Raw genomic sequence first — 17,719 nt, forward strand, 5'->3', positions numbered from 1 at the left:
GGCAAAGGATGCACCTCCAAGTTGCATAAACTCCCACTTAAGGGTTGTCTCAGAAGTTCCTCCTTATGAATTCCGCTTATACCTCCCTGGCCATTCCGAAGCTCAAGGGAGGCAAAGTAGCAATCGCTGTTAGAGATATCACAGTCCTGATGGAGTAAATGGTACTGCCCCCAAATAGGACAGAAGTCATAAGGCTCAAGCCCTTTACACTCTGCTGCATTCTAGCCTATACAGAACCCAATGGTGCACAGTGCCTGGCATGTTATGTGTGTAACATATGTAAATAATTATTAATCTTCTGACTTTAGCAATTACACACTAAAGACTTATTTTAAAGCTGGGTTCTTTAATGTGAATGTTTAAAAATATTTATCCAAAGAAGTCTTGGTTTGCTTCTGTGTTCACCATTAGTGTTTGATTGTTTGTTTTTCAAAGCAAGTTTTAAAACCTGCTGGAAGCCTCCTATGGTAGTTAATACATTATCTTAAGCAATTGAATGCAAATTAATTTTTACACAACCTTGAGTTTCAAAGGCCATTGAACTGGGGAGGGAAGAAGTGAGGTATAGGAGGAATCTGTTTGCTGCTTCCCATCTGGGCCCCACAGCCAGCTCCATCTGCTCTCACATGTAGTAAGTAGCACTTAGGCTAGTCCCCTGCCAAACACACCATGTGGAGTTTAGCTTATTTTTTTTCACTCAGGAAAATGTTACAATACATAGAAAGATTTTAGGAAACTTGATGGGATTATTTTTGGCATTTCTAAACTCTGTGTTTTGAATATGGTGAGTTTTTTTAAAATTGATTTCAGAGAAAGGAAGGGAAAGGGAGAGAGAATTAGAAACATCAATTATGAGAATGATCTATGAATTGCCTTCCATTGGGGATTGAGCCCACAACCCGGGCATATGCCCTGACCTGGTATCGAACCGTGACCTCCTGGCTCATGGGTCATCGCTCAACCACTGAGCCACACTGGCCAGGCTAAACTCTGTGTTTGGTACCATAAACCAAATTTGCATTGGGTTTTATGGATTATTTCTTCTTTTGTTTTGTTTCTGGATTTCGTTCTCTGTTAATACTACAATTCTCCTTTTCTGGTGGGGTCTTATAGCACGTTTGTGTCAAGTGTGAGCCACTGAAAGGTTCTGGGTAGAGAATGGCGAGGTTGGATATGTGATTTGGAGTGACCACGATGTGGAGAGTGGACTGGACAGGAACCAGGGGACAGGGGCCCACTGAAGAGGCTGTAGCAGGTTAAAGCAGCTGAAGAGATGATGGTAGTCTGAGCTAAGGTTGTAGAAATGACAATAGACTGACACAAAAGACACATTGGAAGTAGGATTGACAAAACTTGGCTATATTTTGGGTGTAGGAGGATAGGGAGATGTCACGGGTGACCCATAGATTTCTGGGTTGGGCAGTTGGTGGAGATGAGAATGCTCAGTTCCCTGGAGAGTAAACCTGAGAGCAGAGGAGGGTTTGGGGGACGGTGACGAGTTCTAGGCAATCAGTTCACTTTTTGGCCTTTACAACAAGATGGAAGAGTAGGTTGGCAAACGTGATTCTTAGCCAACTGCATCATTGCAACCTGGCACATGAAATTCAGGAATATGTTAGATTAAATCATGAATAATCTCAACCTTTGGGAACCAAGAAGGATTAGCAGTTGAACAGTTCACTAGTTTAAGTTTGGATTTGCTCCCAGAACTGGACACTTCTCTCTGAAGTCACGTACCAGAAGCAGAGGCCGCCTTTGTTTCTCAGAGATGCCCTTGGCACATGCGACCAGCCAGTCACGTGGAGTCAGAAGTATTTTGGGTCCCGCTGCATGCAGGGCAATACCCCTCCTCTTGAAGGTCTGAGCAGAGAGGACACCAGTTGGTCATATCCCAACAATGATTTTCCATTTCTTTTTTTTAAGTGTTTATATGTTTAATTAATTTTTTAGAGAGAATGGAAGGGAGCGGGAGAGAAGATAGAAACATGGACCTGCTGCCTCTTGCACACCCCCTGCTGGGGACCAAGCCCACAACCTGGGCATAGGCCCTGTCTGGGAATCCAACCAGCAACCTCTTGGTGCATGGGACCATGCTCAATCCACTGAGCCACGCCAGCCAGCTGTTTTTCCATTACAAAATACCAACCCCTAAATGGGCTTTTTGACGTTTTCACTGAGAAAGTAAATAGTACAGTAGTAATGATCATCTCTTCATAATGGGAATATTGCCTCACATAGGTATTTGAGAGGGGCTCCAAAGTCTATTTTTATATTTTATCAAAAAAATAGATATTTTAGAAACATCAATGATGAGAGAGAATCATTGATTGACTGCCTTCTGCATTCCCCCTACTGGGGATCGAGCCTGAAACCCGGACATATGCCCATGACAGGAATTGAACCCGGGACCCTTTAGTCTGCAGACCGAGGCTCTATCCACTGAGCCAAACCAGCTAGGGCCTCTTAGTTTCTGATTATTTCTCTTGGGTAAGGTAGGAATGGGGGAAAGCAGAAAAATACTAATTCTTATTGTCAGCACTCTGGAAATATATAATTCAACTAGGGGCCCGGTGCACAAAATTCGTGCACTGGGTGTGTGTGGAGGGGAGTGTCCCTCAGCCCAGCCTGCCCCTTCTCACATACTGGGAGCCCTCAGGCGTTGACCCCCATCACCCTCCAATCGCAGGATCGGCCCCCAGCCCAGGCCTGATGCCTCTGGCCTAGGCGTCCGGCCCGGGCAGCGGGGACCCACAGCTGCAGCGGCCCCGTGATCGTGGGCTTCGCTTTAGGCCCAGGCAAGGGACCTCTAGCTCCCGGGACTGCCAGCTTCTACCGTGTCCAGCTCCCATCGCTGGCTCCACCCCTACTTCCTGCTATCACTGGCCAGGGCGGAAAAGGCACCTGATTCTCCGATCATGGCTGCCCCCCAGCTCTTAGCTCCCCCCTGGGTTTCCGATCACTGTCAGTGGCAGGGGGCTTCTTCCTGCTTTCCCTTTCACCTCCCTGCATTGTGCCTACATATGCAAATTAACCGCCATCTTGTTGGCAGTTAACCGCCATCTTGTTGGCAGTTAACTGCCGATCTTAGTTGGCAGTTAATTTGCATATAGCCCTGATTAGCCGATGAAAAGGGTAGCTCGTACGCCAATTACCATTTTTCTCTTTTATTAGTGTTGATAATAGGACATGAAAACCATCTTTTTTCTTTGGCCTTAAAATAAATAAATAAATAGCCAACTCAGATGAATTCCTCCACATTTTTAAAAGGTCTTAATGACATAGCTGGACATTACCGGGCTCCAAGATAAAGCTGGTTTTCATTTGGTGGGGTTCCTCTGTTTCCCCTTCCAACAGCAGAGAATGGGGGTAGTAACTCACTCTAAGAGCATGGCTGTCTCTTTGCTTGTTCCCTTGTCCCACATCTTCCCATCTATCCAGCACTTGAATTCCAAGAAGTGATGATGTGCACTTATGGGACCAATGATAGCAGATATGGATCATGATGGCAGAGGAAAAGCAAGGCCAGAATCTGATTCAGAGCAGCTGGGTGCACTGATAAAAACAAGGCCTCGGGAATAATGGTAATAAGAGAGAATTCGCTGTTCATTTCCCAAGGGGGTCATTCTGGGTTTGTTTTCGCAGCAGGATTTTGTCACAGGTCAGAACGTCCTGACCCCGCTCTCCACCAGCAGCAGCTGTCCTAGCCTTACCCCTTCTTCCTGCCACCACTGTGAGGGTGGGTTAGGGGGGCTGTCACTGTGCTAGGAGCTAGAGATATGAAGAAGAAAGGCCTTGTTTCCACTCTCCCTGGGAACTCTCAGGATAGTACCCAAGACGGTTTAACACCAATAACGCGAGACTTCCACTGCTGGCCATGAGTCACAACAGGGGCCGAAAGGAGAAATGCATGAAAGTTGTCAGACAGTGGACAACAGGCAGCCCATATGGTAATTCCTGAGAGAGCAGAACAAGTGAGGTGAGCCCCACAACGGTCCCAGCTTCCTACCTGCAGAGAGTTTCTAGGCTGCAGCACAGGGAGGGGAACCCAGGCAGAGCCCAGGGGTCTCACTGTGGAGGTGGAGCCCGGAGTCTGGGAGGCCCAGGAGATCCGAGTTCCCAGGGAAGAGCACCAGAGAAGGGAGTGGCAGGAGAGAGAGCTGAGGTCCGTGGAGGGGCCTTAGGTCAGATCCAGCCCTACCCTACAGTTGAGGCAGCACATGAGCCATCAGTCCTACATTGCCCCAGTAGCTTCTGGTTTAAAGGGCAAGCACCCAAGGGCTGGAACCATTAGGTAGAAGTTACAGGGACATAGATTTCAGCTCAATGTAAGGGACAGCATTCTAAAATCAAAACCAAACGTAAACTGAACGCCCCTGGGAAGTAGTGAGTTCCCTGCCTCTGGACATGAATGAAAACTGAAAATCCACGCCACAGGGATGCCACAGAGGAGACCCAGCAGCCCCGGGCTGATGGCACAGCACAGGTACCCTGGAGTCCCTCTGCGTATGAGCAGACAGGCAAGAAGGGGTTTCTTTCTTTTTCACTGAGTGAACAGCAAGTCAAACAAGACAGACCCTAGAGCAGCCGTGGGATCCGCCTGTTTGAAATGAATAAAACTATTGAAAAAAAAGACCGTACCCTTTTATGTAATGATATTTACTTTGAATTTATATTAGTTCACACAAACACTCCATCCATGCTTTTGTTCCGGCCCTCCAGTCCAGTTTAAGAACCCATTGTGGCCCTCTAGTCAAAAAGTTTGCCCACCCCTGCCCTAGAGGCATTCGCACAGAACTCATCCGGTGGCACTTGCTGATGAGAAGCTTTTAGGAATACCCATGCCTTTCTAAATACTGGGAGCCATTCTCCTCCTGACAGACCTTGGAACTTAGTGTGTGGGTCATCCCTTGCCTTCCTAATTTCTAATAGTCCTATATTTGTGTTATACGTTTGTAGTGTGTGGGGGAATAATTCTTCAGGATTGTGTTTTTTCTACCTTTGCCTAGAACCAGCACCTGCCAGAGAAAATGATAGTCTAGAACAGCGGTTCTCAACCTGTGGGTCGCCAACCTGTGGGTCGCGACCCCTTTGGGGGTCGAACGACCCTTTCACAGGGGTCGCCTAAGACCATCAGAAAACACATATATAATTACATATTGTTTTTGTGATTAATCACTATGCTTTAATTATGTTCAATTTGTAACAATGAAAATACATCCTGCATATCAGATATTTACATTATGATTCATAACAGTAGCAAATTTACAGTTATGAAGTAGCAATGAAAATAATTTTATGGTTGGAGGTCACCACAACATGAGGAACTGTATTAAAGGGTAGTGGCATTAGGAAGGTTGAGAACCACTGGTCTAGAATGTCAATTCTGTGTTTAAGGACAATGTAGCGAGAGAAGGAATTCTGAGAAATATGTACTCCCCCAAAAGATGTTTTTCAACACAAAGGAAACAAGAGGGAGAACAAAGAGCTAGATAAAGGCAAGAAACCTCTTTTGGGGACTAAGCCAAATAAACTTAAATGGTTTAAGGAATAAATTGGTGGAGTAATTCGAATCACGGGCAGGTGCTATGAATGTAATTTAGTAAAATGCTCGGGAACCTGCCAAAGTAGAGAAAAATGTGTTGCTTTTGAGATCATTTCCCAGCAGCTTCATAAAAGAAAACTGATTACTAGAATTTAATAAGTAAAACGGAGCCAGAAATATAGTAATCAAATGAGTTTTTAATTACATTTCAGACAGAAAAAAAAATCCAATTTGTGCTCCTGGGATTAAAAAAAAAAGTTCTAGAGAAATGCTTTTGTAGCAGGAAAATAACATAAACACTAATTTCCATAGGAATTACAGTAGTCAGTTTAATTAAAAGACCTGAGCAGAGTGAAGAGGAGCCGGTGCCAAGCTATGCTAAATGAAACCGTGGCCCTGGTTGCTACCTCACACTGCTGGCTAAACAAAAACACTACGCGTTGAGCAGGAACAGGCACCTGCATTTTTTTCATGGACATAGATGGGATTTTGATCGCTGCCTGAGTTATTATATTGCTGTTTCATTTTTGTATGGAATAACTAATACATCTGGTTTACAATTAGATGTTGCTCTAGCCTGTTTGGCTCAGTGGTTGGAGCAATGGCCCTCGGACTGAGGGGTCCCAGTTTGAATCTGGTCAAGAGCACGTACCTGGGTTGCAGGCTCAATCCCTGGCCCAGGTCAGGGCGCCTGCGGGAGACAACCAATCGATGTGTCTCTGTCACATCGATCTCTCTCTCTCTGTCTCTCCCGCTCCCTTCCACTCTCTCTAAAAATCAATGGAAAAAATATATCCTTAGTTGAAGATTAACACCAACAAAAAATGTAGGTGCTGTTGCTTGGTGTGGTAAGTATCACTTTTAAGGGAGAGAATACGCTCTGTGTAAGGGACATGGATGTGAAAGAACATCATCTCAGCCAAGTTGGCGTGCTTACTGCTCACGGGGGTACCAGTTATTTCCGGGCTTTTCATCCCTCACCTACTTACTTTACATCCAGTTACATTCTACTTGTGGTCCTGTCACTTGCTGGAGAGGGAGGAGGAGGGGATACACAGGTGGCTGCAGCCGCTTAGGGAGAGAGCTCTTCCGCCTGCGGAGGACTTTGCTCTTGGCCGCCCCCTAGCCACCGCTCAAGCTGGGAGAAGGCTTTTCAGAAGGGGTGCCTCCCAGTGGTTTGTTTCCCTTGTGGTGAACAGGTCACACCGGCAAGGTGTCTCCAAGGCCCTGGGGATCTCGTGTGTGGCCACAGAGCACGGAGCCGAGGCATAAAGAGGAAAAGGGAAGTGTTACCTTTCCATGAGCTAACACCCACAGCTCCTCGATCCTTGTTTCACTTTAGGGGTGATCCAAGCTTTGTGAGGCCAAAAGTTTATACCATTGGGGAGTAGGGGACTTAAAAAACACACATAGTTAAGTAAAAAGGCAATATTTAGAAGGGTCTCCTACAAATAGGACCCTAAATCCTGACCTTCATTAGCCTCATGGTCAGTCGCCACATCCTACATTTCCTCTTCCCTCATCTCTCCTACCCCCTTTTGTCCCTCTCTTCCACACTCCTTTTCCCTCATGTCTATTTCCATACATGTTCTCCCAGTGATCTGTACCTTTGGCACAGTTCCAAGATCCTTGCTTTAAAAATGAGAACCTCCTCTTGTTTCAAGATTCTACCTGGCCTCTTATTCAGGGAAGTCCACCTGGAGTCATCTCCGGTGGAGCAAATGGTAAGTTTATTTTTGTAAAAATTTAAGTTCATGGTCTATTGAGATCTGAAGGCCTCTATGGCAGACAGAGATACAGATCTTAGTAGGCATGTGTGAGCTAGATATTTTTTTTCCTCTCTTGCTTGATGTGGGGTCATAAAACAGGGTCATAATCTAATTGGCTGGCACCCGGGAGTAGTGCACAGCCACCTGTCTTATTTTTTCATTTTCTGCATCAGCTCTATTAGTATAAAACAGTGACACTCAATGCATGTGTACTTCTTATAAATAGCTCGTGGTTACCAAATAATCATCACTTTCATTCCTCACAGCCGGTTTCCATTCTCACCGTGAAAGCTGGAAAATCATGTCAGTGACTCCAGTTCCTCTCTCCCCCGCCTTCTGATTGTTTCGTTTTAGGCCTTGGTGAAGGTCAATGTGAAACTGAAGCCGATGCTGGATTCGGTGTCTGAGAACAGAAGTAAGTGGGAAGAGCTGCACCAGAAAAGGCTGCTGGTCTCAGCTGCCTCCCCCTCCTCTGCGGGCCTCATGGTGGCCGGGGCAAACAGTAACTAACCCCCGGGGTCAGCTGCTGCTGCAAAATGACTGCATCCTGAAGAGCCAGCGTTGGTCCAGCCTCTTCATCCTATTGTTCCTTTACGCTCAGACAGACAGAAAGTCTGGAGGATGAGCTGGGAAGCATGACTGGGGTTTCACCTTCAAGTGTGGCCAACAGGGAAGGGCGTGACAGGAAGGACAGAGGAGGAGATGGGGCAGGGAGCACACCCCAATATCCTCAACTTTCCATGAACAGACATGGGCTGAGCCTGAGACAGGCGCTGGGCAGGAGACAGCTGTGGATCCAGGCGGCCCTGCCCATTCTGACCCAAGGGAACACGGAACAGTGCAGGCGTCACTAATGCTGCTTCATTTTGTATATGGCTCTTTTATTTGTTACAAGGCAACAATGCCTGTCCTTGCACCTCTCCCCAGTGCCCTTTAGTGCCAGACTGTCCTAAGAATCCTGATTTGTATGCTGTAGAGGTATTTTATTTTTATCCTAAAGCTTCTTAATGATGGCTCGGAGCCAGGAGACTTGTGTACGTAAAAGATAAACTATATTATCCTTACAAACACCAACTATTCCCACGTTTCCCCTAAAAAAAAGTCTGTAGTAGAAATACATCAAATGTGTTTGTCTGATTGGGTTTTACACAAGATTCATAACATTGCATTGGGATTGTGATCACCTTTTTCCAGTTTTTTTAATTCAATCTTCATTGTAGATCAACTGTACTCCCAGAAGGAATAGATTAATAGGCTTTAATTAAAGTAAGGATGAAAGGAAATCTATAGTTGGATTTACCACAAGTGGCATATGAACATTTAGAAACTATTTCCAACAGCGAGACATTTCACAGGACACAGCAGCACCATGGAGAATGATCATTGGCTACCTTGAGTTCTCCTAGTGATGGTGTTTGTATAAAACTGAAGGTCACTGTCAGTACCATCCTACGGGCAAAAGCAGGAGTCTCCAATTTTGGATTTTCCCTTGAGTGTTAGAAATAATGTCTAGCAGGTTAACAAATAATGGTCTAGGCCCGTGGTCGGCAAACTGCGGCTCGCGAGCCACATGCGGTTTGGCCCCTTGAGTGTGGCTCTTCCACAAAATACCACGTGTGGGCGCACGTACAGTGCAATTGAAACTTCGTGGCCCATGCGCAGAAGTTGGTTTTCGGCCTGGGCAAGTCTATTTTGAAGAAGTACTGTTGTTATTTGGTTCTGTTGACTAATGAGTTAGCCGACCACTGGTAGACCAGTGGTCGGCAAACTGTGGCTTGCGAGCCACATGCGGCTGTTTGGCCCCTTGAGTGTGGCTCTTCCACAAAATACCGACTTCTGCACATGGGCCACGAAGTTTCAATTGCACTGTATGTGCGCGCCCGCGTGTGGTATTTTGTGGAAGAGCCACACTCAAGGGGCCAAAGAGCCGCATGTGGCTCGAGGGCCACAGTCTGCCGACCACTGGTCTAGGCAGAGACCACATATTCTATTGAAAGCCAGGTTTATAATGGGTAAGAATAAACTATCTATACTAATAAAAGGGTAATATGCTAATTAGACCAGGAGACCTTCCGGGAGACTGTCCGGACAAAGCCATGGTAGCAGGGCCAAGACAGAGGCGGTTAGGGGCGATCAGGCCAGCAGGGTGGGCAGTTGGGTGCGATCAGGCCGATGGGGGAGGGGTGTAGTTTGGGACAAGCAGGCCAGCAGGGGGGGCAGTAGTGGGTGAGCAGGCCAGCAGGGGGGGCAGTTGGGGGCAAGAAGGCCGGCAGGCAGAGTGGTTAGGGGTGATCAGGCAGGCAGACAGGCAGAGGTAGTTAGGGGCAATCAGGCAGGCAGGCAGGCAGAGGCAATTAGGGGCGATCAAGCAGGCGAGTGGTTAAGAGCCAGTGGTCCCGGATTGTGAGAGGGATGTCCAACAGTCAGACATCCCCCAAGGGGTCCCAGATTGGAGAGAGTGCAGGCTAGGCTGAGGGACAACCCCCACCCCATGCACGAATTTCATGCACCGGGCCACTAGTATGAAATAAATGCAAGGACTAGAAAGCCACTTTGCTTCCCATTTTACCTGAGATTGAGGTCATGCTATGCCTTATCCAAAGAATGGGAAGTGAGAAGCTAGCTTTGGCATAGTGACTGGATGACTTTGGACACTTCACCCAACTTCTCTCAGTCTGTTTCCTCATTTGTCAAATGAGATTACACTAGGAAATGGTTTTCAAACACATTTTAACCTTGTAACTCTTTGTTCAAATAAATCTCACAAGGAATCCCCAAGATATAAAACATCCTCCGTAAGTCCTCCACTTGACCGGTTTGGGGACCCAGAGCCTCTGCACATCCGCATGTCTTTGATTACATACATGGTGCTCCATAAGGGGCTCTGAGGAGTTTGACCAGATGAACCTTGAAGTTCACTCCAGCTCCAAAAAATCTAAAATTTATAAACCATGTTTTGTTGTTATTGCCCCTGGCCAGTATCAGTTATTAACTTCATTACTCAAATACTAAGGAAATAGGGGCTGAGGTCCACAAAGAACATTGTTTTTCTGGCACAGAGCAGGCATTCAGGAAATGTGTTTTTAAAAAATGGGAGAATTAAGGTACCAAAGCGGAAGTGAGGGAAGAGCAGATACACATAGGGACCAGGTGGCAAGAAACAAAGTAAAATTATAAACCAGGCAAAGAGGGGTAAAAGAAGGAGAAAGAGGAAGAGGAGGAGGAAAGGGGGCAGAGAGGGAGGAGAAGTGACTGAGGCAGGTGGTCGGAAAACTGCCAAAGAGAAGGTGAAAGCCAATCCACACAGACAAATGCACTTCTAACCAAATCACATGGGGGTGCACAATCCTGTCATCAATTTGCTTAGAAAAGAGAGATACTTGAGCAGGGAGAGGTTTGACAAAAGAGAGAAGGAAGGAGTGGGAGTCCAAAAATATAATGTTCCTAGCTCCCCTTCACAGCTGCCTCTGCAGGGGAGACTAGAGGGACCGGAGGAGAAAATGAGCGCAGGAAACATGGCCTCCGCAGAGCAGGTAAGAGGAGGCTGTTCAGATTTATGGGTTTTATTAAGCCAGTTTTCGGAATCACTCTGCTATAAAGGAAATAGCTTCTGCCAGGCTGTCCCTCCTCAGGTGAGGAACAAAGGGTGGGTGGAGTTAGGGACAGACCCGGGGCGCCTGCAGCTCAGCAGCACTGCAGGTGTTGCTCTGGCTATTGTGCCAGCTCAGGTTTATAGCACAAGCGGGAATTGCAAAGCAGACTGGGTGAGGCAGAGACGAACCCACATCTGTTATCCTCCCCAACAATATAAATAGCCCAGACAGATGGATGCCAGTCTATCTACGGCGACATTTTAAAGCGTGTGCCTGCTGATAGAACTGGACCCAGGGCCCGTGAAGACTGCAGGCAGCTACAAGCACTATAGCGATCCTGAACACTGATGCTGCATATTGCTGAGGGGAACATAATTTATAGCACAGACCCTACGGCTTCCACTAAGGTTGAGTTTTCCCTTCATTTCCTTGCCTTTTTATTGGCTTCACTGCACGGTTGCCAATAGCAACGTCCACTGGTAGCAAGGGGAGTTCAACATCATTGCAATCTGCCATACAGTGGAGCCCTGACAGTGTCAACCATCAATCAAGCAGCTGTTTGTAATTGCCTCCATCTATTTTTCCTGCCTGGAAGTATCTTTCCTATTGTGGGTCAGAATTCAGAAACTGCTGACTAATGCCTTGGCCTGTTCCCCCCGACCCAGGCAGTGGGAAAGGAGGGTGGCAACAACCCAGTGGGGTTAGAGGTTGAACTCTTGGGAGTTTAAGGTTTTTACATCCCTTTTCTAAATAATGTATAATTTTCCAAGAATGTGAGGTATGTGTAGTTATCCATATATTTGGCTTTTCCAAAACAGAGAAAGCGAAATTTCCCCAATCCTTATTATCATATTTATTTCCTATTGGAGGAAGGCATTTAAAATGTGAGCCTTCTTACAAAACCTCCAATTGACCAGACTATGTTTGCTTCTTCGGGTCTCTTGGCATTCATGTTTGAAATGACTTCATCCTACTTTCTCCACAAGATGCATTTGTTTTAGAGATGCTATTTCTTCTCTTACTAGTCCGTGTGGAGATGACACATGCACAACCTACAATGTAGCGGGCAAGCCTGGCCAGGAGGGTCAGCTTGGCAAACTGTAAAGGGCGCCATCCGTGCACAGCCGGACCAGGGCTCCCTCCTGCCTTGGCCACGGGCTGGACCCGTTATCTTGGGACTCTCCAGGCTTCAGGTTTTCTGTTAGTAAAGTAAGAGCACTGACTTCATTTCCACACCAAAGGGTCAGCCATATTTAACTTTTAAAAACATGTCTTCAGAGAGCTGTCTTGTTTTCTGTTCTCGAATAAAATAGGAATAAACCTAAAAAGGTCATCTCATTAAAGGCAAAATAAAAAATTACATAAATGGGGTAGATTTAAAAATAACCTCACCACAGATATGTCCGAGACTGCCTCTAGTGATCATAAAAGATATTATCATCAGTACAATTTTTAAAAGATATATACTTTTATCGCATAAAGGACAGTTTTAGATGATTTCATATCATAGATATCCCATAAATGGTAGTCAATTTAATCTGAAAGTAAATTTATAAAGCGAGTCAAAAGAAGTTAACATTGCATGTGTGTTTTCTGTTTCTAAAATCTGAAATGTCTATTCATTTCCAAGTATTTTATATTTACATACATGTTAGGATAGAAATAACCACACAATAGTGTGGTGAGGCCTGAGGTGTGTGTGTGGGTGGGAGGAGTCGAGGACAGGGGGAGGGATGTCAGTGGGGGGAAAAAAGGGACATCTGTAATACTTTCAACAATAAAGATACATTTAAAGAAAGAAATAACCTTTAAATTTTTGTTAGTGTAATAACAATATTATTGGTAAGTAATTCAGTTTCTGTTTTCATGTATCAAAATTTTTCCACTTGCCTTAGGTCATTAAACAGAGTCTGCTTAATTTACTTTGCAGTACAATTATTTTAAAATCCATTTCTCCTGATGACTCTTTGTGAATTGCAGAAACATAAGATATAGTTTTATCTCCAGTAGTAGTTCCCTTCAAGTGGGACTGAAATCTAAACAGATTTAAATATAAAGAAAAGTGTTTTAATTGGAAAAAAGAAAAAAAAAACAGAAAGGATTCATTAAAGCAACAGAAGAAAACCTGATCTGGGAACCTAAGAACTCTGGCAGAGCCACTGTAGCGAAGTTCCATGACCTGTTGTTCTGCCATGTGCTGTAAGGAACTCCCAAAACTCAAATGTACCAGGAAATTTAAAGGTTGAGTCTGGCTACAAGAAGGCCAAAATGCCCTAAGTTTCATAAGTGAGCGATAATAGAATAAAACATGTAGCTGGCAGAAATGAAATGCAGTGTGTCTGGAGAATTTCATGATGAGCACCTGGATTTAGTAATGACTGATGTCTTCCTTACATTGTTTACCTTTACCTCAGCTAGTAATTTGGGGTTGTACATCTTTTCTAATTTAATTTTGAATGTTGTTGCATATTTGCTACATTTCTCAACAGTGCTAAAGATGTTTATCTGTGTATTGAGTCTATAACAATGTTTTGAATGTACACACTCCTACAGAAATGTTTGTTTTATTAAGTATTTGCTGTGGAAAAAAAAATGTTATTTGAGGCCATCATTTATCTTTGTATTTATTTTCTGTGTGCATATGTGTCTGTGTTACAATATTTTTTTCCTCAGATTTAGATTAAATCATACTGAGATGAATTTAAAAAGAAAGAAAGAGAAAGAAAATAGAAGGAAAGGGAGCGAGAAAGGAGGGAGGGAGGAAGGAAGGGCATGGTGGTGTGGAAATAGGAGGCTAGGTTTTGTTGGGTCTCATTCCCTTAGGGAAAAATTGCTTTTGCCATTTTATTTTTATGTACAATAATCTAAGAAGGATCTCCTACTGATTTGCTTCCTAATTATTGCTTTACACAAAAGAAGGGAAATATGTTTTCAATTGAGTTGCCTGAAGTCACTCCCTTTGTGTGGATTTCCCAGGCTGATGTTTCATTGTAAGAACACATATAGACAGCGTGGCCATTTCACAAGTAACTAATCCATGATTTTGAGCTATTCTGCTGCTCTAAGAGACCTAAGTATCTTTGTTTTTAATAAAATGCTTCATGTTTAACTAAAGCTTCGGAATACTCTTTCTCTTCATAAGGGGGATAGAAGGACTGAAAGAGGCAAGCATGCATCTGAATACCAACAATTTAAATTCTGGCGATCACTTTTAGCCCATTAGCCTTGCCTGGATCTGTGATGCTTGCCTGTGTGAGAAGGATACTGGGACAGCCCGCTCCTTGGAACACTTTAAAGATGACAAAATAATTCGAATTATTGAAGTTTTCCTAGAGGGAGAAGAGTCTGCAGCCAAATGCCGGTTCCAGCGTCCTCACAGATTGCTCAAATTTGCATGGCAATTACACAGGGGGATTGCATCACTCCAGGGCCGTCAGCCACACTGATGCCATACAATTACACGACAGCTTCGGTGCTTAAACTTTAAAATCCTTACAGCATTGTGCCTGTTCTATTAGAACAAACTGCAGCAAATGACCCAAAGCCAATTCAAATGACTGAAGAGGAGGTGCCCAGGGGGTGGGGGGAGGGAGCGGGAGGAGAGGAAGAGGTGTAGCGTGGCCCCTACTGGCCAGCTTAAGCAATCACCAGTCCTCGGTGCTGGCTGCAGCAACCACTGGCATCTTAATCCATGCTTCTTACGTGTGGCCAACAATAAGAATCACCAAATTCACAGAAGAGCTGTAAAGATTATGGGGGAAGTTAGGCAAAGCAGGACCTGGTCTCGGTACAAAAAGTACCCTTTATAAACACAGGGGCTAGAGTAGTTCTTTGTTTGGGTAGAAGGTTGATTATTTTAAATGCCAGTATCCACAGTTGTGCCTTCTCTAATTCCTTTTATAAATCATATGCTGCTATGATCTCTGATAAATTAATTTAGATCATAACGCCATAAGCCCCCAAATATAAACTACTTGATAGATGATAGATCCTCCCTTCCCCCAACTGGTGGGCGGAGTATGACGTAACCTGCAGCCCGGAAATACCTGAGTGACTAACCATGTACCTTATATGGACTATACATTGGACCACCAATCCACACCTGCCAAATACCCCTAAGCCCTGTCCTATATGGACAATGCAGTAAGCCACCAATCAGTGTGCGCCGAGTACACTAAGCCCTCCAGCCCCTCCCATTCCGCCCCTCAAAAGGCGTGCCCACCCCTGCATGTGCTGCTGTCCTCCCCTTGCGAGACAGCCGGCAGGTCCTTCTCCTCTAATAAAGCCTGCAGTCCTGGTTTTCGGCCTCTGTCTGATCTTTCAATAAAAAAACAAGCTATATTCAAGAAGAAAATCAAATTTAAAAAATTAATAAAACTGGAATTACCAGGAAAGAAGAATTCATAACGGGGTTAAATGTCTCACCATCTGAGTATAAATGTTCCTAAGCATTGATTTGGAATGCAAGCTTTCCAAAAGTCTTAAAAGATTAAACAGATACTCCTAAAAGTCAGTCAACTATATTACCAACTTGGCACTAATTTGTTATTTTCTTCCCTGTTTATGGTGAAAGATGGGGGAGGGAGGAAACAAGATAACTGAGCCCCCCACACTGACCATATTGTAGAAAATGGCCTGGAACAAAACGGGGGAAGAAATGACAACTGGAAAATTGTCTGACCACAGCTATGGTTGTGGAGATGTTCATAAATTACCAATGTTTACCAATAGGATACTTACAGGATTAATAAAAAAACATACCTTCCAACTAGTTTTAAAAGAAAATGACAAATAGATTAACAACACAAATAGGATGTGATCATTTCACACTTTGGCAAACAGAAACATAAGCATGTTAAGAAGCAAAAATGCTTAGTCTAAATGCTTTTGGCTTCTATACATTTTGCCTAAATGGAATTCTTCTACGTGGTAAACATGCCTCCCCTTATGCAGCAAAATCCAACATCACTTTCCCAAAGTAATTCTGTCCAATGAGGCACTAAATCATTTTATCGCAACCACTAAATTATTTCTTATTGCTAGAATGGCACAATACAGTTACTTTTTTGATATATGCTCCAGATTTTCAAGATCCTGTTGGAAACACACTGATCCTTAAGACATTTTATGTCATTTATTTCTTTCCAGAATTTCTATCATTAATTAAAGGGTCTTCTTTCACCATCTCTCCCCCTGCGCGTGTGCGCGCGCGCGCGCACACACACACACACACACACACACACACACACACAAATCTATTCCCCAACTGCCTATAGGTGGCAAAATAAAAGTCTATCACAGCAGCAGTGATGGTCATGCCAATTTCACAGTGTGATCTGGGCACTCATTTCATTTTGAAAATGAACCTGCCCTCCATCTGTCTAAGCTGAAAGGCCTGCTTTTGTCAAGCCAGCACATGGAATAAGGGGAAAGACACAGAACAGCCTCCCTCCTGCCCGCTTCTGCTGCCACACTCACAGAGAGTTACCCACACAAAGAGGGCAACCTCAGCTGAAACCGGTAGGGATCAGAGAGCAGACAGTCCTTTATCTTTCTTGTTTCCAAGAAGCCATTTGAAAAAGGTGAATACTTTCATGATGCAATTCTGAGAAACAGGCAAACTAAAGAGATATATAACACAATTTCCTGTTTCCATGTTTTATCATCTTACCTTGATTTAATAGCAACTCACCCAAAGTAACAGTTCATACATAAGGATTTTAAAATACGGAGCCTGAGTGTCCAAGGGACACGTGTAGTTCGGCAGCTGTAGAGGTGAAGATCCTCCTCCACTCACCCTCAAATATTGAGCAGCACTAGCCAGCATCCCTCAACCCGTGTACCTCCCTGGTTTGAAGGCCCTTAAATGGTGCACACGGAGACTGAGTTGAAAGAAGCCTCGGAGTCAGGTTATGGTGATCCTCATCAACTGCTTTCTGTAGGTGGCCAGAGCCCTACTCAACCCTGCTGAAATGGGTGTAGTTTGTCCCTTTCTTGGTATTCATACAGTGGAAGCTTCCTTGTCCGATTCCACCCGTAGGAACACAGCTCTGCCAATTTCTGAGCAAAGGAAAAGACGGAATTAGTACATAAAATCAGTTGCTTTATGATAGGAGCAATCACAAGTCTATAAAAGTCCCCTCCTAGCTATTCCAAGTGACTAGGAGTTAGAACACCCCCACATTACTCCTTAACATTTGCTTACAGCTACAGTTCAGGCCTGAAAGTTCACCTTTCTATTACCCGAACAAACTTGGTTGCTTATTTTAATGCAGAAAAAAAACAACACACTAATTCATTGTCATACAACTTGGCACCAAACACTGAGCCCTTAAAAACTCATCTATAGGAGGTATATGGAATAGATTATTCATCAGTCACTATTTCCTACTGAAACCAGCTGTTCGAATATCATGGCACAGCTACTAACTATTTAACTGTGTGGTCTTGGGCAAGTCACTTGAACCTTTCTAATAGACAGATTCTTCATCTGTAATACATAGACTATAGGGTGGACAATAAGATTAAAATTAATACATGTAAATGGTCTAATAGCGAGTCACATACTACAGTTGCTGTTGGCTCTGAAATTGTATATATAAAAAAGATGTAGGGGCAGCAAAACTATAGAGGAGACGGATAAAGGACTGTCACTGAAGTCTTTAAATATATAGCAAAGATGCTTTTATTCAAACACCGTTTTTCTTGGGTATAGACAGGTCAATACAGATCATGGAAAATCAGTGGGGATATAGGAAGAGTAAGAAAGATTTGTTTCTTAATTTCAATAAAAATTTGGAGGACCAGGGCAGAAA

General features: G+C 44.3%; 1 protein-coding gene and 1 long non-coding RNA gene across 2 annotated transcripts in view; one reads left to right on the forward strand and one right to left on the reverse strand.

Moving 5' to 3' along the window:
• PDE11A (phosphodiesterase 11A) overlaps positions 1-8,131 on the forward strand; it is a 308,732-nt gene extending 300,601 nt beyond the window's left edge. Inside the window, exon 20 of the mRNA XM_059703969.1 lies at positions 7,666-8,131. Coding sequence (XP_059559952.1) covers positions 7,666-7,821 — 156 coding nt within the window. The 3' untranslated portion in view covers positions 7,822-8,131. The remainder of the gene's footprint in view (positions 1-7,665) is intronic.
• LOC132238485 (uncharacterized) overlaps positions 1-17,719 on the reverse strand; it is an 89,086-nt gene that overhangs the window by 11,567 nt on the left and 59,800 nt on the right. The gene's annotated exons all lie outside the window — the stretch shown is intronic.

This window comes from Myotis daubentonii, chromosome 7 (assembly GCF_963259705.1).
Source record: "Myotis daubentonii chromosome 7, mMyoDau2.1, whole genome shotgun sequence".
Lineage (NCBI taxonomy): Eukaryota > Metazoa > Chordata > Mammalia > Chiroptera > Vespertilionidae > Myotis > Myotis daubentonii.